The 27957-nt window shown below is 51.2% G+C and overlaps 1 protein-coding gene across 2 annotated transcripts; it reads right to left on the reverse strand.

Moving 5' to 3' along the window:
* Positions 1 to 400: 400 nt before the first annotated feature.
* ZNF282 (zinc finger protein 282) lies at positions 401 to 27952 on the reverse strand. 2 transcript variants are annotated; one of them, XM_059712111.1, is made up of 8 exons: positions 27672 to 27951; positions 24710 to 25129; positions 18350 to 18476; positions 17766 to 17885; positions 11256 to 11372; positions 9217 to 9330; positions 7271 to 7384; positions 401 to 4913 (listed from the first exon to the last, which is right to left on the reverse strand). In XM_059712111.1, exons 1-8 carry the CDS (start codon positions 27834 to 27836, stop codon positions 4150 to 4152), a joined length of 1941 nt encoding a protein of 646 aa, XP_059568094.1. In that variant the 5' UTR covers positions 27837 to 27951; the 3' UTR covers positions 401 to 4149. The 2 variants fall into 2 exon arrangements, with proteins under 2 accessions (XP_059568094.1, XP_059568095.1); XM_059712112.1 differs by lacking the exon at positions 7271 to 7384 and having other exon boundaries at positions 27672 to 27952.
* Between the last annotated feature and the right edge of the window lie 5 nt (positions 27953 to 27957).

Here is a 27957-nt window from a genome sequence, read left to right on the forward strand (position 1 = left end):
AGAGCTCAAGATATGCTCACGATTGCTATTATGTGTGTCCTGGCTCCTTCACTCACCAAGTGGTGTGGTTCATGCTCACTCTGCCTCAGTGTCTTCTCCCTGAGGATATGAAAACCATATCCAAGGGTGTTTTTTTTTTTTTCTTTTTCCAAGGGTTTTTAATGGGGTTAAAATAAATGACATTGTGTAAGTAAAATGCTTATGTAGCTGAAGGCCTGGTATAGAGTAAGCACTCAATAACAGGCAACTTCTCATTTTGGTTTGTCTTTGCTTTGTCAAGGTGCTAGAATTCACCAAGATAAATGTCTCCTTGCTGACTCTGAGAAGCCACCCATTTGTCCTTTCCCAATGACACACAGATCTTGACACATGCCTTTGAATAAACTTTTTTTTTTAGGAGTTCAAGCGGCAGTGGCAAGATTTATTAAAGTGAAAGTACACTCTCAGGAGGAGAGCGAGAATGGGCAGGCTCAAAGAGCAACTACCAAATAAACTTTAAAATTAGGTTCACAATTATTCCCATTGGTGGTAATGTTATCAGAGAAATCAATATACTCATATCCTGTCATCTATAGAATGACTGAAACATGCAGAGGCCCTGGCCAGGTAGCTCACTGGTTAAAGTGCCCTCCTGATACCCCAAGGTTGTGGGTTTGATCCCTGATGAGGGCACATACAAGAATCAACCAATGAATGGATAAATAAGTGGAACAAATCGATGTTTCTCTCTAGAAATCAATAAATACATAACACACACCCAGAGCTGAATGTGACCTTGAATATCTCACTCACACCCCCATTTTTAGTGACAGAAATATTCTTTGAATTACAAATAATATAGTTTAAAATGCTTTAAAATATTTACCTTGACCTTTAAATTTTCTATTGCAAGTGTGGCTTATAGTATATGTATTAGCATATATATGCCCAAACATTTTTTATCCAAGAAAGTTTACAGGCCACAGCTTTATTCCACTTAGTAGAGACCCTTTCTATTCTGTTCCCCTTATCTTAGTCTCTGGGTGGCAGGGACCATATCCTTTGTGTACCTTCTTTCTAAAACAAACAAACACAGTGCTGGGGAGCATGCTCACTAGGCTGGAGGTCAGTGAGAATCCTAGCAGAATACGCTTGGCTCAAGCTGCACCACCGTGCTGTGTACGTGTGCGGCGGACATCTGATAATTTTGTCAGCTTAGCACTTCTCCATTCCTCTGGGCCTGTCACCTCATTCCCTTTGGGGACTTCTCCAGTTCTGGAAGGACATATAAGAAGCTCTTAGTAGCCTGGCCAGGTGGCTCAGTTGTTTGGAGTGTCATCCTGTACATCAGAGGGTTGTGGGTTCGATCCCTGGTCAGCGCAGGCACAGGAGGTAACCAGTTGATGTTTCTCATCCTCTCTCTCAAAAAAAAAAAAAAAAAAAAAGAAAGAAAAGAAATGAAAACATCTTTGGGTGAAGATATTTTTAAAAAGCTCTTGCCCAGCCAGTGTGGTTGTGGTTGAGCATTGACCTATGAACCAGGAGGTCACAGTTCCATTCCTGGTCAGGGCACATGTCCAGATTGTGGGCCCCAACCCTAGTGAGGGGCATGCAGGAGGCAGCCAATCAATGATTCTCTCATCTTTCATGTTTCTCTCTCTCTCTCCCTTCTCTGAAATCAATAAAAATATATTAAAAAAAAAAAAAAAGCTCTTAGCTGTGGATGCTTTTCAACAGGGGATCAGGCAGGAAAATGATTGATGCTTCTCTCCCTTCCGCTCTCTAAAAAGCAATAAAAATATATGCTCGAGTGAGGATTGTCTTTTTTTTAACCACTTGAATTTTTACTGTGCACATTAGCTTTTAAATTAAAAGTTAATTTTAATTAACACACTATCAGATGGAGAATAAAAATCCACCCAAAGCAGGCCCTTCAGAAAGTGGACGGCAGGGTCCCCACTCGGGATCCTTGCTGCCTGGGAGAGGTCCATCTTGAGTGGCATCACCTTGGATAGCGCGGGGGCAGGGCTCACGATCGGACTCTCCTGGGGCCAGTGTTGGAGGCTGGGGTGACTCCTAGCTGAGGGGCTCTTGGTGCCCTGGGAGCTACCAGACTAGGATGAAGGAACCAGATACTTTCTGCCCTCTAATTTAGTCACGAAACCTCTTTGGGAATCAGCTCCTTGAGGGCAAAATATACACGAGTATATTGATCACTCAATAGTGACCTCTCCCTATCTTTATACTCTTAACAGCCAAAAAAAAAAAAGTCTTATTTCCAATTATTTAGATTATGAAAAGCTTGATTTTCTGCATATGCCTTTGAAAAGCAGAACACTGCTCCCTCCCCACAAAAAACAATGTTTTAGAGGGTCCCTTCTGCTCTAATAAAACTCCACTGAATTTGTCTGCTTAATTTCTCAACTAGTTTTAAGATTTGCCTCCTTCAAAAAGAATGAAGGAGAAAAATCCCAGTTAGTTGGGTTCCAGTCGCATGGAGGCTTTCCTGTCCGAAGCCACAATGCAGAACCCTCGGCCCTGTGAACATGCAGTCTGCAATCTGGACACCTTTTATTTAATTTCAAGAATTCCCTTTGCATGGCAAACAGGGGTCTGAGGAAAGCCAAGCGGTGCGGGTGAGGGAGGAAGCAGAGCGCTCACAAATGTGGTGCCAGGTGCAGGCTGCCCACTGTGCTCCCGGATGGGAGAGAAGTGGGGTGGATGGGCGGCGCAGGAAAAGTCATTCTCAACACAAACAAGGGTCCTGGGGCATGCCACCCCACCCCAGTGCCTGGCCATGCAAGACGCAGAAATGGAGACGGTGGCCCCTCAGGGCCATGGAGCATTGCACCAACACAAGGGAGTCCTCTGGGCACCTCCTGAGGCGCCTGCAGGGTCTGGAGCAGAGGAGGTCTGTGTCCACGTCCATGTCCGTGAGCATGGTCAGTTAACAGATAGCACCGGTTGGGAGGCTCAGGGCAGGAGAGAGACTGAGGCTCTCGGCCTCTAGCACCCACTGCCTGGCCCTCCTGGGAAGAGATTCACTTCCTCGATGGCAGCCCCTGCAGCATGAGCCTTGCTCTCACCCTTTGGCTCTGGGGAAACTGGAATAAATCATCAGGGTGAGCTCTGACCCAGGGCACCAGCTGCCTCTGGAGGGCCGGGTCACTACTGTGTAGTAACAAGATGGGTTGCACCAGGTTGAGGGACTAGAGGTGGGAGGGACGGGCTGGGGGATGGGCCCTGGACCCCAAAAGTGCCCACATAGGAAGAGTCTTTCGGAAGCACCACCTGAGGCATTCTGTCGCCCATCTGTTCCCCATTCCCAGTAACCCCACGAATTGTCCCCGGTGGCTTCTGGTTACTTTTGGTGGGTCAGGGGCAAGGGAGAGAGACCAGGAGAGGCAAGGCCAGAGAGGTCTGTCTCTCAAACACAGGAGGTAGGCAGTGTGTGTGGTGGGGACACTGCGCTGGGTCAGGAGCCCTGGTCCCAGCTCTGCCGCTCTTCTGTAATCTGGGCTAAACCATCTGGCCTGCACCTCCTTTCCTTGGTTACCGAGTCAGGCAAACCCTACCCCCACCTACCACAGAGGGATAGGCTAAGGGTGAAAATAGATAACGGATAGAAAACACGTTTAAAAAAGTATAAAGCGCTATTCAAACGCGAGGCAGTGTTGTCGTCATGGAGGTGGCATCCCTTAGCACATCCCTCAGCTCAGTCACACCTTTGCTTCCTCTTGCAGCGTCTCAGCCTTGGGACCTGATTTCCTGATCTCGGGCTTCCGAGACTCCCTGGCTGCTTCCCTTGATCACAATCTGTGACCCCAGTGGCCAAATGGGCACTCCAGGTGTCTGCGGGCGTGCGGGAAGCCTCTGGCCTCCTCACTGTCCCTCCCGCACCTTCCCTGCGGGAAGCCGCTCAGCCGGCCCCTTGATCCACCTAGGAGATGAGCTGGGCCGTCCATTCAGGCTGGACAGGTCTAGGGGACCCCTGTCCAACTCTTGGGGACCCTGTTTAGAGTGTAATTCCTGTTCCCGATTTCCAGCGGGTGGCAGGTGGAGGGAGGGAAGGCGCACTGGGAGCCACAGCAGGATCGAGGGTCGTCAGGCCGCCCCCAGGCCCTCCGCACCCCTGCGCCTGCCGCTGGCCCTCCCTCCCCCAGCCCAGCCCTAGTCTCGGTCAGGCGGCGCCTGCAGGGGCCGCGGGGCGCCCAGGCCAGGGCCCCCGCTGTGCACACGCAGGTGGTCCTTGAGCGACTCCTTGTAGCGGAAGCTCTTGCCGCACTCGCCGCACGTGTAGGGCCGCTCGCCCGTGTGGATGCGCTGGTGCTTGAGCAGGTTCTGCTTGCGGATGAAGCTCTTGCCGCACAGCGCGCACTGGAAGGGCCGCTCGCCCGTGTGCAGCCGCTGGTGGTTCTGCAGGTGCTCCTTGCGGCTGTAGGTCTTCTCGCACTCGGAGCACTTGTAGGGCCGCTCGCCGCGGTGCGTCATCTGGTGCCGGATGAGGCCCGAGTGGCAGTTGAAGCTCTTCTCGCACTCGGCGCACTCGTAGGGCCGCTCCTTGGTGTGGCTGCGGTGGTGGATGATGAGGCTCTTGCGCACCCCGAAGCTCTTGCCGCACTCGGGGCACGAGTAGGGCTTGCTGCGCGCGCCCTGCAGGAGGCCCCTCCGGAGCCCGCCCCCCGGGCAGCAGCTGCCGCAGCCCCCACCGCCCCCGGGTCCCCCGCCTGCGCCCCCGCCGCTGCCAGCCTGCGCCCCGCCAGCCGGGCCCCGCTCCCCAGCCAGTGCTGGGAAGCTGTCATCCAGCAGCCCGGCCGCGCCCCGGCTCAGGGGGCCGCCGGCATTCTCGGCCACCGGAGGTGGGGGCAGGCTAGGTTGCGCGGGCTGGGGCGGCTGGGCCGGGGTCGGGTTCTTCACCAGCAGCAGGTTGTCACCTGGGGAAGAAGAGACAGAGAAATGACACCCTGACAGTGCTCTGACCAGGACCCCACACTGTCCCTGCGAGGGGCCCAGGGGCTTAAGGTATTCAAGTTGAAAAGCTTGTCTAGAGGCCAACAGGAATGGGCTGTGGGGAGCTGGGACCATACCCACCCTCCCAGGTGAGTCATCTTTCTACCAGGCAAGCTGCCTTCCGACTTGTACAGCAGCCTGGTCAGCTGGGTGGGTGTGAGTCCCATCCTGAGGCCTGACCCCACCTGGACCCTGACCACGTGTGCCTGGGGCCCCATCCCCCAATGTGGAAGTGGCTGCCCAGCCCGCCTCTCCAGGAAGCCTGTTCCTGCTCCTGCAATGATGCCTTTTTCGTTGCACCCCCATGTCTCAAGGACAAGTTCCCAGTTTTCCTGTACCGTGAGGCACAAAGTCCAGGCTGAGCATCAGAGCAGTGACCTTTGGCCCAGGATTCCGCCTAAGGAACTACTCCCTCTGCAAACTGGAGTCTTTTCATCTCTCTACCCTCCATCACCTCCCCAACCCCCAGCTGGCAATCCTTTCCCCTGGAGGTCCCCCTCCCCCACTCAGGGGCAGTCCATGGAAGAAGAATAAAGGTGAAGCTGGCACCCTGTCCCCCACCTCTTGTGGGCATCCCTTTCTCTCCTCTGCTCAGGACCCATCTGCTCCCTGGAGGCGACTTTTCAGGCCACATCTGCCACACTCCTACCCCCATGCTCGTCAGTATCTGACTGAAGCCTGTTCTCCTTCTATGTCACCCCTAAACAGACTGGGCCCAGCCTGTTCTCTCTATGCCAATCACAACTGACCAGCAAACAACGAAGAGCCCTCTCCATAGGACAGTGGTCAGAGCAGAGGTAATGCTCAGGCCTCAGTCAGCACGTCCAGGACAATGCCTGCGGCCTCGCTGCTCCTTCTACTCCAACCTGCCCCCCTCATTCTTTCACAGGCGTTTCCCAGAGGACCCTGAGGACACCACTTACACTAAACCTCCATCTCAGGGACCGTTTCCCTAGAAACCCAACCCAAAACAGCCCTAATGCTACTCTGACGATTCCGCAAACGCATTGTGAGCACCGGGCTGCTTTTGTCTCCTTTGTTCTCCCTTCCTGACCCAGCTTAGCTCTGTGGTCAGCGCTGCGGTCACTCACGGTGAAACCCCCTCACCCTCTGTCCTCTGTTCTGCCTGCAACCGGAACCCACTGCTGCGTCCGGTCTCAAGCAGCTGAGGAGGGCTGGAGAAGTCACTCATGTCAGAAGGGCCTCCACTCTGAATTAAGTGTCTCACAGAGAGTGGGATGTGCTGACCTGGGTTTGAAATGGCCCTTCAGGTCAGGAATGACTTGTGTCCTCGGCTCTTACATGGATTTTAAGCTCTTAGAGGGTGTCAGGAATATGGATTCAACATTCCGATCAACCAGAAGAGGTGACGGTACTGGGTCTGGCAAGGAACACTACCCTGATGCTAAGAGTGTTAAATCCCCATGAACATATGCCTAAGGTCACTGGTTAATACGTGGAGCTTCAAAAAATGCCCAGGAGACCCAAACTGAGTGAGACGTTTGGTCAGAAACCTGTTGCTGGTGATGGTGGTGGGGGGAATCCCCTCTCTCTCTACTGGAGCTTCAGAATCTTCACCAGTGACACGGGGGTGCCAGCTCAGGGCTGGCTCTGGCCAGTGCTGTCTAGACGTGAGCCATCAACTCCTGTCAGCTCTGTCCCAGCCCACTCTCCTTTCCCTACTGTTATGGGCTAAATTATACCTCCCTCCCCTCTCCCACACCAAAAACTATAAAAATCTGAATGCCCAGGACCTCAGAATTCAACCTTATTTGGACATAGGGTCCTTGCAAATGGAATTAGTTAAGATGAGGTCCCACTGGAGGAGGGTGCCCCTGATCCAATATGACTGTGTCCTTATGAGCCTGGTGAACACACAGATGCCACGTGAAGACAGAGGACTAGGGTGACACACTCACAAGCCCAGCAACACCAAAGATTGCCAAAACAGAAGAAGCTGGGAAAGGCAAGGAAGGATTTCCTAAGCTTTCAGAGAGGGTGTGGCCCTGCCCAACACTTGACTTCAGACTCCTGGCCTCCTGACCTGTGAGACAACACATTTCTGTTTTTTAAAGCCACCCAGTGTGGGGGCCTTGAAGACAGCCCTAGGAAACGAACATGCCTCCCAGCCTGCAAAAGGAAAGGGGACTGCCTCTGGGACAGACTGACGGAAGGCTGCCTGCCCCAACAGAGCATCGCCTTATCAGGCGTAGGCTGAGGGAGCAGCCATCCCTCTGGACAAACACCCAGGGGCCCCGGGGGCGCTGCACGCAGCACTTACTGGGGCCAGAGTCTAATCCCAGCTCTCCTTCCATTGAGTCGCGAGGCCCCCATGGGTACGGCTGCTCCTCCTGCTTGATCCATGACAAAATGTCATGTGCTGAGATCAGAGACTCTGTTGGTGGAAAGAAGGCAGTTTTAGCATCTGTTCATTTCTGCTGAGCATCCCATCAAAGGCTCAAAAACCATCACATGCAAAGGCCGCAGCTCCAGCTCGCGGGGCAAGTGGCGGTTTTGGTATCAGTTTCATTTACTGGCAGTCCTCCCTCCTCACGCCTTCATAAACGGGATATCACTGTGCTCACTACATTTCCCTGTGGTCAGGGAGGAGGAGGCTTGTCCCAAAGTGTGTGTGGCGGCAGAGCCAGGATTAGAACCCAGGTCTCCTGGCTATGCCCACTGAGCCCCAGAACAGCTTGTAGGTCCAGGACAAGCCAGAGGGCAGCCTGGTCTCTGAAGGCCCACAGGACCGAGGGATGAGAGGTGGAACTTAAAGATCAGCGATGGGGGAAGCCGTGAGCAAAGGTTGTCATAAGAACTACACTCTATCAGGAAGGCTTGGCTTTCCCTTCTGCCCTGGAGCCTCTCAACCTCCCCATTGTAAAGCTGTAGAGTTGGTCTTCTCTTCCTGGTATGCAGGGGTAGCGTCAAACTTTGGGGTCATAATTACCAAATGAGATGACACTGGAGTTCTCCAGGTCTGCAAGCACATGTCAACACACACACACACACACACACACACAGGCCCAAGGCAGGTAGGGTGTCCCAATTATTATTTTATGTTTTCCTTTATGCCTAGACCCTCCCCAGAAGTTTTCCTGGGAGACATCTAACTAGTATTCACTCAAGAAAAATTCCAGAAAGTGTAACTATACATTTACAGACATATACACAACTTTTAAAAGCCTTTTCAGTTATATTTATTGTTTAAAAATTGGTGCTGAAGTAATTTTAGTATTAGTTACATTAACACAGTAAATTGTCAATTAATGACTCCTCTAGAAAAACCCTTTCCACTTTCTAAACTCTGTACAAAGTTGCAGCCCAGCTGGAGTGGCTCAGTGGCTGAGTAACCTATGAACCAGGAGGTCACAGCTCGATTCCTGGGTCAGAGCACATGCCTGAGTTGCAGCTCAATCCCCAGTAGGGAGCATGCAGGAGGCAGCTGATCGATGATTCTGTCTCTTTTTTTTTAATATATATTTTATTGATTTTTTACAGAGAGGAAGGGAGAGGACAGAGAGTTAGAAACATTGATGAGAGAGAAACATCAATCAGCTGCCTCCTGCACACCCCCCACTGGGGATGTACCCACAACCAAGGTACATGCCCTTGACCGGAATTGAACCAGGGACTCTTGAGTCCGCAGGCCAACGCCCTATCCACTGAGCCAAACTGGTCAGGGCCCATGATTCTGTCTTATCATTGATGTTTTCATCTCACTCTCACTCTGTAAAATGCTATATAATAAAAGCCTAATATGCTAAGTGGCCAGTCATCTGGTCGTCTGTTCAACTAATCAAAGCATAATATGCTAATGATATGCTAAGGCTACTCAACCGCTCTCTATGAAATGCACTGACCACCAGGGGGCAGACAGTCAAACGGTCAGCCAGTGGCTATGATGTGCACTGACCACTAGGGGTAGACTTCTGACTGGTAGGTTAGCTTGCTGCTGGGGTACGGCAGATTGGGACTGAGCGAGATGGGTAGGACATGCCCTGGAGCCCTCTCGCAGTCCCTCCCCGGCTGGCCAACCTCCCGTGTCCCTCCCAGGCCTCGATCGTGCACCAGTGGGGTCCCTCGGCTTGGCCTGCACCCTCTCACAATCCAGGTTGAGGAAAATCCCCTCCCCAGTGCACAAATTTTGTGACCCGGGCTTCTAGTCAATAATAATAAAAAACTCAGCAGCCTTGTCCTCCCAATATTCCAGAGCACCATGCTCACCTGAATTGGGGTCCGTTGGAATATCTCTCTCTGCCAAGTCCTGCTGATCCCACACGCACGGGTTCTCCTCCTGTTTGATCCGGGACAGGAGGTCCTGGGCAGAGGCTGGCGAGTCTGCAAGTGGGAAGAGACCAGCAAAGGCGTCGGGACACAAAAATGCCCACAAGTCTTTGCTCTGAGTAAATCTCTTACTACATGCAGTTGTGTCTTTTTCCTACAAATTGGGTGTAACTAACTTATGATAATTAATTAGAGGTTTAAGTCAGCTTGGCCTCAAATACTGGAGCTTTTGCTGCAAATAAGTGGATTCCATTGGGGAATGATGTAACAGTGACTTCAAGAGTAAGTCCTTCTGGCCCTAACCTGTTTGGCTCAGTGAATAGCGCATCCGCCTGTGGACTCCAGGGTCCCAGGTTCGATTCCGGTCAAGGGCATGTACCTTGGTTGTAGACACATCCCCAGTAGGGAGTGTGCAGGAGACAACTGATCGATATTTCCTCTCATGGATGTTTCTAACTCTCTACCCCTCTCCCTTCCTCTCTGTAAAAAAATCAATAAAATATATTTAAAAAAAGAGTAAGTCCTTCTGTGCTTGGGAACTTAACTCCTTAGAGGAGATTCATGCTCAGGTACTGAGTACTATGAACTGAGTACTGAGCACCACCATAGAAGCAGCTATTCCTCACGTGGGGATTTTCCAGGAAAATCATACCTTCTCGGGAGCCTTTTATCTCAACCATTTTAGTGGGCTATTTCTAAGATGTATTCTACATCCCCTTTCTAGTTCAGCAGCCATCACACCTCACTTACCCTTCACTGCCCTCTCATCTCTGAAAGATCTCTCTGAAGATAGCAATGCTGCAGTGCCGTGGAGGACTGCATGACAAGGGCTTTTCTCCACTCAGCCTCTGTTGTCACTTGCTTATGGATGTGAGGCTCTGACAAAGGGGATGAGGTTTGTGAGCTCCAATCTGTGGATTAGGAGAGCTGCCGTATGCTAACATATTGGGTGATGTCTCATTTTATGTCTCCTGGCCTTTCACACCACATTCTGTTGCTTGGCCTAACCTCTGAATGTTTCTTACTTCTTGCTCCCAGGACCTTCTGGGAACAGGGAAGTAATAAACAATGTCCAGATATTTGGCCAAACATTCTAGAGGTTGCCGTGAAGGTATTTTTTAAAGATGAGATTAACACTGAACTCAGTAGACTTTGAGTAAAGCAGATTACCCTCCATAATGTGGGTGGGCCTCATCCAATCAGTTGAAGGCCTTAAAGAAAATGCTGGCCTCCCCCGGGGAAGAGGAACTGTGACCAGCAGACCAGGTCTCCAGCCTGATAGCCTACCCTGCAGATTCTGGATGTGCTAGACTCTACAGTCACAGAAGCCATGCCTTCAAATCAATCAATCAACCAATCAATCAATCAATCTGTTCTCTTTCTCTCTACACCCACACCCCCACACACCCCAACACACACACACCCACACCCTCCCACACACACACCCCACCCACCCACACACACACCACCCCCCCCACACACCCCTATTGGTTCTCTGGAGAATTTCAACACACATGTGCTCTAACAGAGTTCTCACACAGAGTTCAGCTGCAATGCCATCTAAGAGGAACTCCCCAGACTACCCCACAGGACTGCAACCGAGCTGGTGCCTGGAGGCCACAGTCCATGAATATCTGTATAAAACAGTGAACACTCTTCCTGGTCAGGAGAAGGTCTTACGGACCGACACATTCCCCCATCCACACAGCCTCATAAAGTGCTGCCCTAACCTCGCTTGTCAAAAGGAATAGTTAAAAACATATTACAAAGAACAGAGAAAACCAAACTAAGCCCAGATGTGCTGGCAAATCATCATGCTGTGTGCCCCGTCTGTGCCCCAGGGGGAAACCCTGTCTCTCCATCCATCCTGGACATACAGTTCTTCAATTTCCAGCTCAGGTAGACGATGCTGGGACCTGCAGACCCTGCTGAACCTTTCCTCTTCCTCCCTGGTGTGGGCGGCTACTGGGCTCACTCACCGGTAATGGACTCCGTGGGGATAGCTCTTTCCTCCAGGCCCCGCTGACCCCGGACACACAGGGCTTCCTCACGCTTCACCTGAGACGCGTCTTGTGCAGGCACCAGAGGCTCCGCTCCTGGGACATAAAATCGTATCATTTTAGTGTCTTTTTTCTGAATGACTGTCATCTGGATGTGCTCTTGGGGTCAGGAGCAGGGACGAGCACAGGGGGTCTCGGGATCCTGCAGGCAACTATGGGAAACCCCAATGAGCAGAAGTCCTAGGAGCAGAGACATTCAGGGGTTAGGCCAAGCAGCGGTTCTCAACCTGTGGGTCGCGACCCTTTTGGCGGTTAAACGACCCTTTCACAGGGGTCGCCTAAGACCATCCTGCATATCAGATATTTACATTAGGATTCATAACAGTAGCAACATTACAGTTATGAAGTAGCAACGAAAATAATTTTATGGTTGGGTCACAACATGAGGAACTGTATTTAAAGGGCCAGAAGGTTGAGAACGACTGGGCCAAGCAGCAAAATGTGGTGTGAAAGGCCAGGAGAGAGTTCTAGAAACAGCCCCACGCCGGGTTGGGTGCTAATCAGGATTAGTCTGACCTTCGTGTAGGAGGAGTTCATTGGTCCTGTTTGTCACCCGAGTCAGAAAGAGGTGGCCAAATATACACACTCATACTCCCATGCACCCTCTCACACAGGCATATAATTAGCAAGAAGTTAGACTAGGCAAAGAGCTGCAACCCAACCCCCCATAAGAATGCACAGCATGGCATCCTTACACATAACAGACAGGACAAGACCCTGACATCTGACAAGAAGGCATTTTCCTCCTGCGCTGTCCTATGGCTTGCCGTACCAGCCCCGGCAGGAGACAGCTCAGGCAGCAATAAAGAGATTAGAGGAGCAATCGGAACATGTGGTCCTGGTCTGAACTCTGCCCCAGCCCAGTAGATGAATCACTTGACTTCTCTGGCTCTGCCTGCTCATCCCACCCATAAAACAGACACAGTGGTCCCTGTCCTACGGGCACACTGATGGGCCATAACTCAGTGCTGTCACTGTGAAAGGCTGCCTCGGCCGCCGACCTCAGACGGTTGTAGGTTCTAGATATTCCAGCCTAAGCATCTTTGCCACAAGCATTTTCACTGCACAACTAACAGGCCATACAGCAGTTTCAGCCATAATAGATAAAAATAAGAAAATATAAGAGAGAGACATAAAAAGGATGCAATAAAACATGAAAATCTAAGCAAATAAAAATCCCCCAAATAAACAAACAAACAGAAACAGACTCATAGATATAGAGAACAATTTGATAGTTGCCAGAGGGAGAATGGGTTGGAAGGATGGTTGAAAAAGGTGAAGGGATTAAGAAGTACAAGGCAGGAGAGAAACCAAGATGGCGGCATAGGTAAACACTGGAAATTGCTGCCTCGCACAACTACTTCAAAAATACAACTAAAAGTCAAAACGGACATCATCCAGAACCACAGGAAAGCTGACTGAGTGGAAATTCTACAACTAGAAGGAAAGAAAAAAGCACACTGAGACTCAGAGGAGGTGCGGAAGTAAAGTGCAGAGGTACGGAGGCGCATGTGGAAAGGGATGGCAACTGAGGATGCGGCTGTCTTTTTGAATCGGGAGGGAGTCTCAAGCTCCCGACTGCTCTGAACTCCAATTCCAGGCGAGTCTCTGGGGACCCAGACTCATATGGGGAGAAACTGGACTGTCTCGAAGCGGGCAGAACTTGAGGGTGGCTTTCTCTCAGAGGTGCTTGCAGCGATTACTGGGACACTGAGACCCGGGGCCTCTTTGGGTAGGACTGAGGATCAGCCATAGCTGTTTGCTCCACCCTGTTGATTCCCTGAGACCCTACCCCACCCAAGGTGTGCACAGAGGCTTTTGCATAGGAAAGGCCTGGCCCTTTGCAATCTGAAAATTACCTAACAAACTGCAGCTGGGTCAGAGAGACCCAGAACATCCAAAAGAAGGCCCAAGGCCCCACAGCAGCTTGCTCTGCTTCACAGCTGGGCTTCATTTGGGCACCTCCAAAACCCAAACAAAGAAGAGGAATCTGCAGATCTCTCCATAGCTCCTGCTGGGTAGCCTCAGGCAGAGGCTAAATTAGCACCTCCTTAGAGATTCAAGAGCCAGTGGTCAGAGTGGGACCATCCAGATTACAACTCCTCAGATCCATAAGGGACACACTCAGGGGGCAGACTCAGTGAGCACCAAAGCCCCACTGAAGCAAGTCTTGCCCCAGAAGGGTGTCTCCAGCACAGAAGTTCTCCCACAGTAGACACAGCTGATTCTCACAGCCAATTGGCCTGGAGGTCAATTCCTCCAAGTGATACCTACAACAATCAAGGCTTAACTACAACAAGACTGTGCACAAAGCCCACAAAGGGGTGCACCAAGAGTGTCCACCTCAGGTAATTGGGGAGGCTGAGCCACTGGGCCCTATAGGACACCTAGCACAGAAAGCCACTCTACCAACACAGGGAAGCACAAAAAATGCGGAGACAAAAAAAAACAACAGGACACAAATGACAGAAACGGAGGAAAGCAAACTACTGGATATAGAGTTCAAAACCACACTTTTAAGATTTTTCAAGAATTTTCTAGAAACCGCCGATAAATTTAGTGAGACCCTCAAGAAATCTAGGGAGACCCTCGAGGTTATGAAAAAAGACCAACTAGAAATTAAGCATACACTGACTGAAATAAAGGATATTATACAGAGTTCCAACAGCAGACTAGAGGAGCGCAAGAATCAAGTCAAAGATTTGAAATACGAAGAAGCAAAAATCACCCAACCGGAAAAACAAAAAGAAAAAAGAATCCAAAAATATGAAGATAGTGTAAGGAGCCTCTGGGACAACTTCAAGCGTACCAACATCCGAATTATAGGGGTGCCAGAAGAAGAGAGTGAGATATTGAAAACCTATTTGAAGAAATAATGACAGAAAACTTCCCCTACCTGGTGAAAGAAATAGACTTACAAGTCCAGGAAGCAAAGAGATCCCCAAACAAAAGGAATCCAAAGAAGACCACACCAAGACACATCATAATTAAAATGCCAAGAGCAAAAGACAAAGAGAGAATCTTAAAAGCAGCAAGAGAAAGAGATTCAGTTACCTACAAGGGAGTACCCATACGACTGTCAGCTGATTTCTCAACAGAAACTATGCAGGCCAGAAGGGAGTGGCAAGAAATATTCAAAGTGCTGAATAGCAAGAACCTACAACCAAGATTACTTTACCCAGCAAAGCTATCATTCAGAATTGAAGGTCAGATAAAGAGCTTCACAGATATGAAAAAGCTAAAGGAGTTCATCACCACCAAACCAGTATTATATGAAATGCTGAAAGGTATCCTTTAAGACAGGGGTCCTCAAACTTTTTAAATAGGGGGCCAGTTCACTGTCCTTCAGACCGTTGGAGGGCCGGACTATAGTTAAAAAAAACAAAACTATGAACGAATTCCTATGCACACTGCACATATCTTATTTTGAAGTAAAAAAACAAAATGGGAACAAATACAACATTTGTATTTGCATGTGGCCCGCGGGCCGTAGTTTGAGGACCCCTGCTTTAAGAAGAGGAAGAAGAAGAAAAAGGTAAAGATAAAAATTATGAACAATAAATACACTTCTATCAACAACTGAATCTAAAAATTAAGTGAATAAATAATCTGATGAACATAATAAACTGGTGAATATAATAGAATCAGGGGCATAGAAAGGGAATGGACTGATTATTCTTAGTGGGGGAAAGGGTGTGGGGGGTGCAGAAGAGACTGGACAAAAATCATACACCTATGGATGAGGACAGTGGGAGGGGGGGTAAGGGCAGAGGGTGGGGTGGGAACCGGGTGGAGGGGAGCTATGGGGGGAAAAAAAGAGGAACAACTGTAATAATCTGAACAATAAAGATTTAATTTAAAACAAAAAAAAAAGAAAGTAAAAAAAAAAGGAGTATAAGGCAGTACTTACAAAACAGTCGTGGGATTTAAAATACAACATAGGGAATCTACACTAATAAAAGACAAACATGCAAACTGGCCATACTTTTGCTACGCCTTAAGCCACACCCACCAGCCAATCAGAGAGGCTATAGGCAAATTAACCCAACCAAAATGGTGGTTAATTTGCATATACCTGCTGGGACCGAAGACTGAAGACAACGTGGAAGCAAAGTGCTACAGAAGATACAAAGTAGAGGCGGCGGAGACAGGAATGGAGCCAACGCTGCGGAGGCAGGAGGCGGGAGGGGAAACCCAGCCAGGGCAGCTGGGAGTGGGCGCGAAGCCTGCCTCATTGGCTGTGAGTGGGCGGGAAACCCGCCTCATCGGCTGGGAGTGGGAGCGAAACCCGCCTCATCGGCTGGGAGCGGGAGGGGAAACCCAGCAGGAGCGGCTGGGAGCGGGAGGGGAAACCCAGCCATGGCAGCTGGGAGTGGGAGCGAAGCCCGCCTCATCGGCTGGGAGCGGGAGGGGAAACCCAGCAGGAGCGGCTGGAAGCGGGAGGGGAAACCCAGCAGGAGCGGCTCAGAGTGGGAGCGAAGCCCGCCTTAGCGGGTTTCACTCCCTTCCCTGCTTCGCTCCAGCCGCAGGAAGCCCTATTCTTGCAGGAATCTTCCTGCAACGGGCCTCTAGTATAGTCAATAATATTCTAGGCCTGGCCAGTGTAGCTCAGCAGAGCATCAGCCTGCACCACTAAGGATTACAGGTTTGAGTCCATGTCAAAGGCACATTCCTAGATTGCAGGTTCAATCCCTGCCCTGGTTGGGGCTCGTGTGGGAGGCAACAGATAGATGTATATCTCTCTCTCTCTCCCTCCACCCTCCACACACACACCCCTGGCCCCGCCTTCTTCCCTCTGACCCACTCTCTCTAAAAAGCAATGGAAAAAATATCCTTGGGTGAGGATTAAAAAAGTAAAAATAAAATTCTAATAATTATGTATGGTGTCATGTGGGTACAAGGTTTGTCGGCATGATCACTTAGTAAGTTACATGATGTCTAATTACTGAGGTGTACACGTGAAACTAATATAATATTGTATATTAACTATAATTGAAAATAAAAAATGCTTTAAGAAGAAGGAAAAACTCTCTGGTAAACACTGAAAAAATTTAAATATATATATAAATAATAATTCAATACAAGAGCTATGGAATCATAAAAATTGACCAGTTAACCCAAAAGAAGGCAAAAAATGTAGAAAAAAATAAATGAAGAGGCCCTGGCCTAGGGTAGTTCAGTTGGTGAGCGCATCACCCTGACCCACCAAGGCTGTGGGTTCAATCCCCAGTCAGGGCACATACAAGAATCAATCAATGAATGCGTAAATAAGTGAAATGTAAATGAATATTTCTTTCTCTTCCTCCCCGCCCCCCTCAAAAAAAAAAGATTTAATAACATGAACACTGTGAGAACCTTGTCAATGCAGATGAAACCAAACTGACAATCAGCTTAAATGCGTGAAGCCTGTCAAACATAAACCAAAATGTCAGCCGGTTATTTGATCTTTTGTGGTGAAATTGCCTATGGCCAATTGTGTGGCAAAACATATGTGGCAAAAATGCTTGCAGCAAAGATGCTTACAATAAAAATGCCAAACACAGGCACGGACAGGTGAGTTATATGCTAAGGCAGAGAATGCAGTTAGAGCACAGATTTCACCTGGTCCAACACGGCTTAGGAGAGCTGCAGCCCCGAGAAGGGACCTGCAGGGCACAGTGGGGCGGGAAGCCTAGCACCTCCCACCCCAGTGAAAGCTGACCAGGGGTGATGCTGCAGGAGCTGGGTTTCCTTCTTGAGCGAGGAAACAGCCTTAGGGGTAAGAAGTCTGCCTGTGATGCGGGGGTCGTGTGAGAATGGATGGCGATACTGGAGATGACACATGGGCAAGAAGCAGCAGGCCCCCAGCAAAACTGCACGACCATGCACACTCCCTTTCCGCCCGCCAATGGGGCTGCCCCCAGGTCTCAGGCCTCTCACTGCAGGTCACGGTCAGGCCTGGGATGCTGCAAGCCTGCCTGGTCCCCTTCTCTCTCCCCAGCTTGCCTGGGCGTCCAGAGCTGCACGGCTCTATCCCAGCACCCTGGTGGGCTTTCAGGCCCTGAAATCTCTTCCTGTGAGTGGCCACCGAACTTCAACGGTGGCAGAACTGGCCCCACAAACAACTCAAAAGAAGCCCTGCTGCCCGGCCGGTAGTTCAGTGGCTGAGCGTGGACCCAGGCATCCAGAGATCACCAGCTCATTCCTGGTCAGGGCACCTGCCTGGGTTGTGGGCTCGATCCCCAGTAGGGGGTGTGCAGGAGGCAGCCAATTGATGTGCTTCTCTCTCATTGATGTTTCTCTCTTTCTCCCCCTCTCTCTAAAAATAAATTTTTAAAAAGAAGCCCCTGTTGAACTGAGGCGAGGCGGGGGTGGGGGGGGTCCGGGTCGGGGCAGGGCTTTTCTCCTGCCCTATCCGGGACCTGGGGTTTCTTTTGTAGCTGCCATCACCTGTGTCAGGGTCCATCAGGATTTCTCTCTCTTCTGGGTTACGCTGCTCCCACACGCAAGGCTCTTCCCTGGGCTCAGCTTGGGATGGGGCCTCTGGCTTGGGCCCAGGACCCTCTGCGTCTGGAATGAGTTGGAAGGAAGGAAGGACTGAGTGAAGCTGAGCAAGGGGTTACGATCCAGGGCGTTGGCAGAACCCTCCCCTCCCCCCTGCTGAGTGCCCCTCTTGGTGGCAGCCGTTATGTGAGCACGTCAGGTAATCAATCTCTTAGGAGGAACCTGAAAACGAGTCCATAGATACCCCAATTTCTGGTGTGGAAATAGCTGGTCTCGGAAAGCCAACAGCAGGCCAACTGTGGCTTATCCAGGCTGCTGGGAGGTAGCCCTTCCGACCGTATTCCAAAAGAGTGGTGGCATTCGATTCTATGATCAGCCCTGTTCCTGGATTTTTCATTCTCATCCGATTAGGAACCATTCTATCTCCTGTGCATTACAGAAACAGCCTGGCCAGGTAGTGTGAACGTGGGCTGAAAGCACGCCATGCCCCTCGGTAGGACCGCGGCCACGCAGGCGGGAGGGGTGCTCACCCAGGGACATGAGGGTTTTGTAGTTCTCCTTCACAAGGTTGTTGTAAAGCTCCTTCTGCCATCCATCCAAGTTCTTCCACTCGTCCTCAGAGAAGTACACAGCAATGTCGACAAAAGTCACCGGAACCTGGGCCAACAAGAGTTTTAGTCTGCACCTCCCTTTGCCTCCCCTTCTCAGACCTTGGGGCCCATGTGACCCTGGAGCCCGGCCTTTGCTCTCCAGGGCTCCTCGTCCCCCTAACCCAGCCCGCTCCATTTCAATGGGATCAGTCCATTCTGTTCCTACCTTTGCTTCCAGAACAATGATGGTCAACACTGCCTTCTTTTTTTTTTTTTAAGCATTTACCATACCCTCTGTAACTTCACCTTTAAGTTACTGTGTTCATGAAGGCAGAGCTGGAGGAGTCATTGTGCTGCTTTTGGCGCTCAGGGAGACGGGGCGTGGTCAGTTCTGAGTGGGTATCGGTGAGCCAAACACAGTAAAACCCTGTTATAAAACCTGTATTTCTGGTCAGGTCACCTCTGGGCACACAGTGACATTTTTGGTCACTACCCATGTAATAGCTAAAGGCATGCGAGGAAGCCCGGGATCGCCGCCTGCTTTGTTCACAGCTATGTCCCAAGCTAGAAGCACAAAGTTTGAAATCAAGACATTTGCTGAATGTGCTGAATTGCGGTTGCCAATACCAGGAAGTCCCACTGTAGCCTGAGTCACCCACCATCTACTGTCAGTCCCTCGTTATCCCAGGCAGTCTAATCTGTTATCTAAGCTGTTATTTCAGTTTGACAAGGATACTTGTCTGTCACTCACCAGCATGGCCTCACCTGGGACTGAATCGTTCAAAATGGTTTCACTTCCATGATTTTAATAACAGAACTTCCCTTCTCTGACCACAGAGCCTTACCTCCCACCACTTTCACATCCCTAATGGACCAGCCTTTCACCCTCTCTCTGAAATCCAACCCCTCAGATCTCCCCCAGGCTCTAAGCCTAGTCCACCAGTCTCCTACCTGCACATACAGAGCCACCTGTGTGCAAATGAGAGACAGCCCTCAGGTTTCCGCTCACTGGTGCACAGTGTGGTGGGTGGGCAATGTCCTCCCATTAATTAGGAACGCCAGCCCGTGCACCAGTGCTCACAGCCCTAAGGGCCTCCTGCACAGGCACGATGCACACACCTACATGCTGATCACAGCTCACCAGCCATCTTGAGAAACAGACTCCCTGGACCCTCAAGAGACTTGGGTGAGTCCCCAGTTTGGAACAGCCAATGCAGACCACTTTCTTCATTTTGCTTCCCAGCTGCTGATAAAAATCACAACATTCTGCGGGTGACGCCCAGTGCATTCATATCCCTTGCCTCAGGCTGCTCCCTGAGAGGCTTCTTTCAAACTCTACCCCGAGTTCCCCAGTCTCTCCTTGATCTCGGGGAGCTGTTGGCAAGCTCCCTTTTCCTTGCCCTTCTCTTTCTTGCCAAGCCAAACCCCTCCTCATGTGCCCTTCATTTCTCCTCTCCCTCCTGCCTGGGAAACCTAACCCAAATGGCCATTCAGTCCCCCCTCCACTGGCTTTCCCTCCAGGGTCATCCAACCCAAGAAGAACCCCACTCAACTCTGCTACCGCAACCAACTCTACATTCTCCTTTCACTTGAAACATCCAAGACACACTCTGTGCTTTCTTCTTCACAACTCACACATTCTTGAACCTCCAAATGTGTCTCTACTAACCCCCTCTCTGGAGCCCACCCTGGAAGGCCATCGGTGGTCTCCTGCTGTTAGCCTGCACCCTTTTAAAGGTCACACCACCTTGGTGGAATTTTTCTCCTGTTTGGTTTCCACAGCGATGCTGCCTCCTGTCCTCGTGGCTCATGTCTTCTTTACAGCTTCCTTTTCCTCCCCCAAGACCCAAGGTCCTGCCCTTGCCCTTCCCTGTTTCTTCACTCTTCCCTTGGCAATTTCATTCTTTTCACAACTTCAACGGTTACCTCTTTGTAGACGACACCCTTCAATTTTCGTTGCTCCCTTCATACTTCACATTTCGACAGTCTTCTGAGTGGCTCCATTTAATCATCTTTTAAATACCTCAAACTAAACGTATCCAAAATCAAGTTCATTATTTTTTTGACATGCCATCTCCTCTGTCTCACTTCACCATTACTGTGGACTGTCAACATCCTAGAACCATATTCTCACAGCTGGAAATTCTCACAGTCACTTTTGAAAACTTCACTATGGATACAACAGAAGTCTGAGACATGGCCCGAGCCTACAGTCTAGCTCAGGGGTGGGCAAACTTTTTGACTCGAGGGCCACAATGGGTTCTTAAACTGGACCGGAGGGCCGGAACAAAAGCATGGATGGAGTGTTTATGTGAACTAATATAAATTCAAAGTAAACATCATTACATAAAAGGGTATGGTCTTTTTTTTTTTAGTTTTATTCATTTCAAACGGGCCGGATCCGGCCCGCGGGCCGTAGTTTGCCCACGGCTGAGCTAGATAGATAAAAAGCACCCACAAATTATCTGCAAACCAATGAACAGACACAACAAAATCTAAGAGGCATAAAGGATCTGTGAGCCAACAGCCTTCCTTGAATCTGACAAACAGGATGCTTCCAGCACAGCCAAGAGTCCACAATGAATTACAATAATTGCTAGCAATATGAACTTATATTCTCATAGTGCTTTATGGTTGTGGGGGTTTCAAATATGTCCATATATTTTTTGACAGTCCCTTAAAAAAAGCAGAGCCTATTTCTCTCCCCCTTGAGTGTGGGCAGGATTTAGTGGCTGTCTTCTAAGAAATAAATGAAAAAGTGATAGCATATGATTTCCAAGACTAGGTCATAAGAGACACTGCAGCTTCCATTCTAGTCTCTCTCTTGACTCACTCACTCTGAGTGAAGTCAGCTGCCATGTCAGGAGGATGCCCAAGCAGCGCTGTGGGGAAGCCCAGAAGGGGAGGAACTCAGGCTTCCTGTCAACAGCCAAATGAGTGAGTGATACTGGAGGCAGACCCTCCCACCTCAGTCAGGCCTTCAGTCAATAGCTTCATGAGACTCTGAGCCAGAACCACTCAGCTAAGCTGCTCCCGGATTCCTAACCCACAAAAGGGGCAAGATTTTTTTAGACTGCTACATTTGGGGGTAACTTTTTACACAGCAATAGAGAACTAATATATAGTGTCCCATCAGCAAAACCAACAAATCCTCACAACTCCATGCACTAAGCATGTTATCACCTTCGTTTTCCAGAAGAGAGCACAAGCTCAGAGACCAGCTGGAAATTTCCCAGGCTAGTATTCATTTAAACTTCACTTCTTTCAAAGGAAGGATCGAGGATGCTCAGCGAGAGCAAAACACCTACTCGACCAATGGTAAGGAAACCAGTACATATGAAGCTGAGATCCAAACCCTGGTCCTCTGATTGCAGACCCATAACCACTCCATCATTCTGTGATGGCACACGTCAACTCCGGGGTCCTAATACTGATCCAACGCACAGAACACACCACAAAGCCACGTAAGGACAGAGCACCGAGGTCAACCATAAAGCACCGTGAGAGGTGCTGACTGTGCTGGACAGGCACTGTAAGAGCCATACTGACAACCAGGTTCGTGGACTGCGGTGGCAGGGACGGCCTCATGGAGGAACCAGGCCCCTATTCCAACTAGGTTCTATGAGGGCTCAGTTAACCTGTGTCTAACAGCTCCTCTGGCGAAATCACTGGGCGTTGCCCCTGCAGATACAGACACAGAAGACCCGGTCCCGGACATGGGAGTGTGAGCTCTCCGGCTGGAGTCACTCGGTAAGAATTTTCTTGCATACCGACCGACTAGGCACAGAGACATAACAGTGAAACAAGCAAACCTGACATTGTGGTCAGAGAGAACCGACCAAGAAGATAAAAACAGGAGTCAATATTTAAGATGCCTGGTGGCGTAAGTGCTTGGAGAACATGAGAGCAGGCACAGAGAGAAGAGCGTGCTGGGGTTGGGGAGGCGTGGCTCCCTGGGGCCACAGAAGGGCACAATGATCCAGTGACACTGAGCAGACCTTGGCGGAAGTGACAGGGAGGGAAGGAACTTTTCAGTGGAGGGAAGTCCCTCAGGGGGATGGACAGTGTGATGGCAGAATGGTAAACGGCCACTGTGCCAGGAAGGAGTGGCAAAGGGGTGGAGTGGAGATAAGGTCAGAAAGGTGGTCAGAGAGAGACAGCCACTGGCAAACCAGGGGCTTAACGCTGAATCAGACGGGAAGCCAGGTGAGGGTCTTAAGCAGAGGGGTAATATGACTGCCTGATATTTGAAAAGGACCACTCTGGCTGCTCTGCTGAGGACAGGTCATGTGGGCTGGGGGACAGGGCAGAGACAAGGAGCGCAGGCATGCGGCCATGGCAAAAACCAGATGAGAGATGAGGGTGGTGGGAGTGGTGGAGGTTGCAGGAATGGTCAGACTATGGATGTTATTTTGAAGAAAAATCAGATGGTATTTACTAAATACTGGAAGTTGGTGTGAGAAAGAGGAAGGAGTGTGACCCCAACGCTTCTGTCTTGAGCAAGTGGAAGGATGTAGTTGTCTTCCCCAGAGATGAGGACAACTTTGGGCAGAATAGGTGTCAGGCAGAGCGTCAGCTCAGGTAGGTCATGTTAAACCTAAGATATTTACCGACACCCCCAGGGAGATGCTGACTGTGAATCGCATTCAAGGAAGTGTGGGCAAGGTAAAGAGCAGGAAGAAATGACAATGTTTGGGAGCTGACAGCACATAGATTGGGTTTAAAACCCTGAAACTGGATGAAATCGTGAGGGAGGGAGTGTAGAAAATGAGCTGAAGGTCAGACAGAACCCTGCCCACTCCAAACATAAGAAGTCGGGAAAGGAGGTGAAACCTGGGAGGAAGAGAGGAGCAGCTAGTGAGGTGGGAAAAGAACCCCGAGATGTGGCCTGGAAGCCACAGGAAAGGGGTCTCAAGGAGGGAGAGGTCACCTCCAGGAGATGCTGTGTCGGGCCAGGAGGAGGAAGACTGAGAACCGGCCACTGGCTTTAACACTATGAAGGGCATGAGGGCTCTGGCAAGACCAGGAGGATGGAAAGGTGGTAGCAGAGCCTGATGGGGTGGGTGCCAGGGAGCATGATCCAATGAACACATTAAATGAGACCACGGAGGATGCAGCAGCAGAATCCAGTGAGAAACTTGACAGGATGGATGGCCCAGTTTCTTCCACAGAGAAATTGCAAGAAAAAGTGAAGGAGATGGAAGAGGAACCTACAGATTCAAAAAAGACTTAGGAGACAAAGCAATCACAATGAACAGACCAACAAACAAATGGGGGGTGGGGGGATTACAACATTTTTTAAAGAACTGGAAACGTGAACACCAATTGGATATTTGAGGAGGTTGAAGCGTTTGCTGTGGTGGTAATAATACTGAGATTATTCATTTTTAAAAGGAGTCTTTACCTTTTAGAGCTACATATAGAAATATTTATAAACACAATAATTAATGTCTGAGATTTGCTTCAAAATAAAATGGGAGAAGGCGATGGGTAGGGATTTAGATGAAACAGGATTGGCCAAGAGTTGATCATTATTGAAACTGGATGATGGGTTTGCGAGGTTTCATTATACTCTTCTAGCGACTTAATTTTCTACAATACAAAGGTGAAAAAGGGAGGGAAAGAAAGTGGAGAAGCAAGAACTGGAGACATACAGACCAGTCGAAGGAATTCTGCTCTACAGCAGAGCTGAGAATCTAGGCACTAACTGGAGGGAAATGCAGGGGCCAGGGGGATTTTCGATGGCACAGCTGGCCAGTCCCAGAAGAAAAGGGGGACATGCTGGAGTGACTTCCTGGAGTAAGTGACAGGGGACAGGGAGCCCATGGGAACAGAACAGGCAGAGTGCACAAGGCGGACGGACGGATGAATGCCGTGGCTGCACGTGGACGTCACCTGTGAGTGACTCCAGTTTTTCAGTGGACTAGAAACCAGGGCCATGGACAGAAAGTGAGGTGTTGATGAGCCACGATTGGAATGGGAACCGGAGCATGAATTCTCTGCGAATGGAATAGGAACTGTGAGAGGGGACACCGGAGGGTAGTGGTTATGACTTTCAAGGGATTCTAATCAGCATGGTTTGGGTCTGTCTCCAGCCACGTTCAGACAAAAAGCGTACACAAAGATAACCAACGACAAATGGTCACTCGGTGCCAAGTGGAAAACCCAAGCATGAAAGCTTCAGGAATTTGCAGACACCCAGACATCTCAGGGAGGGGAAAGGTCAAGGACAGAAGCATGCAGACTCTGTGGGGACTGGGAGGAGGCTACCTCCTGGAGGGAGAACGTTCCACCACATACCTTGGGGACCTCCCCCTTGCTGCCGGGGGGCAGCCGCAGGACCCAGAAGTTCCTGTTCCTCAGCAGGTTCTCCATGTTCTCCAGCCGCCTCTGCAGCAGCCCGTACTCCTGCAGCAGGGTCCCCAGCACGGCCCACTTGCTCTCCATGTGGTTCCCGAACTCCACGGCCGTCTTCTCACAGTCGGCCAGCTTCTTCTCGGCTGTCCCCGTCCGTCCCTCCAGATTTAGCAGCTGGCTGGCCTGGGCATCCACCTTCCTCTCCACAGCTTGAATGGCGGCCACCACGGTCCAGAGGGAGATCTCAGCCGTGGGCAACTGGGGCTCTCTCATCACACGGTCAGGGAAGACGGGTGCCCTGTCTGGGAAGGGCGGGAACTGAAAAGGCATAGGTCGCCGGGCATCCATGTCCCATTCTTGAGCCTGGGTGCAGAGGGAGAAAATGACAACCTGGGATGAGACCCTGTGTGGCGGAGGAGAGTGGCCTAAGAGCCCAACGAATCAAATGCCACAGGTTCCCATTCCTCTGCCAAGCCCCTGCCTCTCAGGCTATGGTGTTCATGAATGTCCCCAGCAACAGCTCGAGCAGCCACCCACCCAACCTTCCCATTTCCAACCAGTCAGTCCGGTCACTAGTTCACCCATTTTGAGCTTTGGCCTAAAATGTCACATATGACTTTCTTTGAACAGAACAGCTACTTTCCTCAAGGGCCAGACTTAATGAAGAACTCTTTTCTTCTTTTTTTATTAATTTCAGAGAGGAAGGGAGAGGGAGAGAGAGACAGAAACCTCAATGATGAGAGAAAATTACGTATTTGTTGCCTGCCTCCTGCACGCTCCCCACTGGGGATCGAGCCGGCAACCCGGGCATGTGCCCTGACCAGGAATAGAACCGTGACCTTCTGGTTCATAGGTTGTCACTCAATCACTGAGCCACACCAGCCAGGCATGATGCACTGTTTAGGGTGGCCTCATGTTTTCTGTTTCAAGGTGAGAATGTTCATGTAAGTCAGTGGTTCTCAACCTTGGCTGCACATTAGAATCACCTGGGAATCTTTTTAAAATCCCGATTTCTGGGCCTCATCCTCCGGAAATTCTGTTTCTTTGTTACTAATGTTGTGGCCCCACCCCATAACAGAGAAACAGAATTTCCGGAGGATGAGGCCCAGAAATCAGGATTCTAAAAAGATTCCCAGGTGATTCTAATGTGCAGCCAAGGTTGAGAACCACTGATGTAAGTCATCTGACTCTAACCTTCCCAGCAAACTCTAAGCAGTTAGGGCCATTAATGATGATCTCTGCTCTGAAGACAGGCAGCTGGTCCTTCTACAGCACCTGGTTTCATTGCCACCTGGAGCGAGCGACTCTAGGTGTGGCTGCAGGTAACGAAACACAGTGCAGGTCCGTGGTGCTGACACCTTCCCAGCAGAGTCGCACCAGGGGGGACACCAAGCAGCCCAAGCGAGAGAGCAGACGAGCAGCCTTTTTTCCATATATAACTATTGGTTCAGATTCCTTCCAAAATGAGAATAGGTTTGCCAAAAAAATGTCACGCTCTGAGGAGGGGAGGAGGAGACATCCCTAAGAGGAAGAGAAGACCTCTCAGCCCCCTCCCTGCCTGCCTCCTGGGGAGGGGTACCCCATGGGTGCAGGTTGGGAGCTGAATGAATCCTATGACCAAGTGAGGTTGGTGACCATTCACAGGTGACCTGGGACCAGCACCCAGCAGTTACTGGACAACAGCGGGTCTAATAGCGGCCTCTCCTTGCCACCAGGGACAGGAAGAGGTGTCATTTTCTGTTCTTGCTGCTGCTGCTGCTGCTGAAGTGGCCTCAGGCTGGGCAAAGTGGAGACCTGTTGCTTAGAGGTGACCTGGGCAGGCCTGGGGCAGGCATGCCAACCGCCCTCTCTAACTTGGAGCAGCTGTGACGGCCACAGAGGAACATCCCACAGCTTCCGGGAAATCACTGACACAGGAGAAAGGGGACCAGGCCTCTGGGCCCCAGACCCTGCTGAGAGACAGTGGTATTTCCATCCGAGCTCTGCACCCGGGCTCGTTTAGGCTTCCTTCCTGCCTGGCCCACAGAAGGCAACAAGGGCGAACTGGGGAAGTCACCAGGCCCAGCTAACTTTTCCGCGGTTTGGAGACCTAAAACTGAAGAATGATCAGACACAGCGCCCGGCTGACCGGTCAGAGCCCGCTGAGAGAACCAGGCCAGCCGCTGGGGGGCTCTGGGCCCCCCGGGCCTGCTCCCAGGCTCCCCCGCAGGCCTCTGGCCTGTGCACACAAGCCCGGCGCACTGGCTCCCAGACTCGCCCGCACGCTGAGGTCCCCGCGGGGCTTTCGGAAGTGAACGGCGCCTGCCCGCCACCCCACGGACGCGACTGAACTGGCCGGGGATGGGGCCTGGGCGGCAGGAGTCTGAGAGTTGCTCAGGTGATTAGACTATGCAGCCAAGTTTGCCAACCGCAGGAGGGAAGGCAAAGTCACCTCTCCATGGCCCCGTCACGCCCGGTGCAGGGAAAAGTGAATGACTCGTTACACTGGGTGGAAGACGGTCACAGGTTTAAAACAGCTTTTCGTCCCAGTGGCGACAGTGTAGCCCTGCGGAGGCGGCCCAGGCGCTCCCGGCAACCCCTCCGGCCCCCGCGGAGGTGAGCCGGGCCGGGTGCAGGTCCCCGGACCACGCGCTCCGGGCCCTTGGGCCCCGCGGAGCCTCCTCCCGGCGCCGGCACTGGGCCCGGCGGCACGCGGCCTCGGGGGCCTGCGGCTCTGCGGCGCGGCCCCGGCCGGCCAGGGTACCGGGCTCGGGGCCGGGCCTGCCTCGGGGCCCGCCCGCCACCGGAGCCCGCCCGTGCCCGACCCGCCGGGGGCCCGCTTCCGCGCCCGGGCCCCCCGGTGCTCGCAGCCCCGCCCCCACGGCCAGGCGGCGCGGCCATGGCGTTGGGCTGGGGCTGCACCCACCTGCATGGGCGGCATTCCCTCGGCCATTTCCCCGCGCAGCGCCGGATCCTGGTGGCAGACCTCCTCCGGGGGCAGAGCCTGGGCCCAGCTCCAGCTCCCGCTGTCCAGCCCCAGGCCCTGAATGCCCAGCTGCTGAGGCTGTGGCCGTGTTGACACAAACTGCATCCTGGGAGTGCTGTTCCCCGCTCGGGCCGGCCAGGGAGAAGAAGAACGTTCCGCAGGCGCCTTCCCCCTCGCCGGGGCCGGACAGCTCCATCTACAGCCCGTAGGAGCAAACAGTCCCCTT

This window comes from Myotis daubentonii, chromosome 10 (assembly GCF_963259705.1).
Source record: "Myotis daubentonii chromosome 10, mMyoDau2.1, whole genome shotgun sequence".
Taxonomy (NCBI): domain Eukaryota; kingdom Metazoa; phylum Chordata; class Mammalia; order Chiroptera; family Vespertilionidae; genus Myotis; species Myotis daubentonii.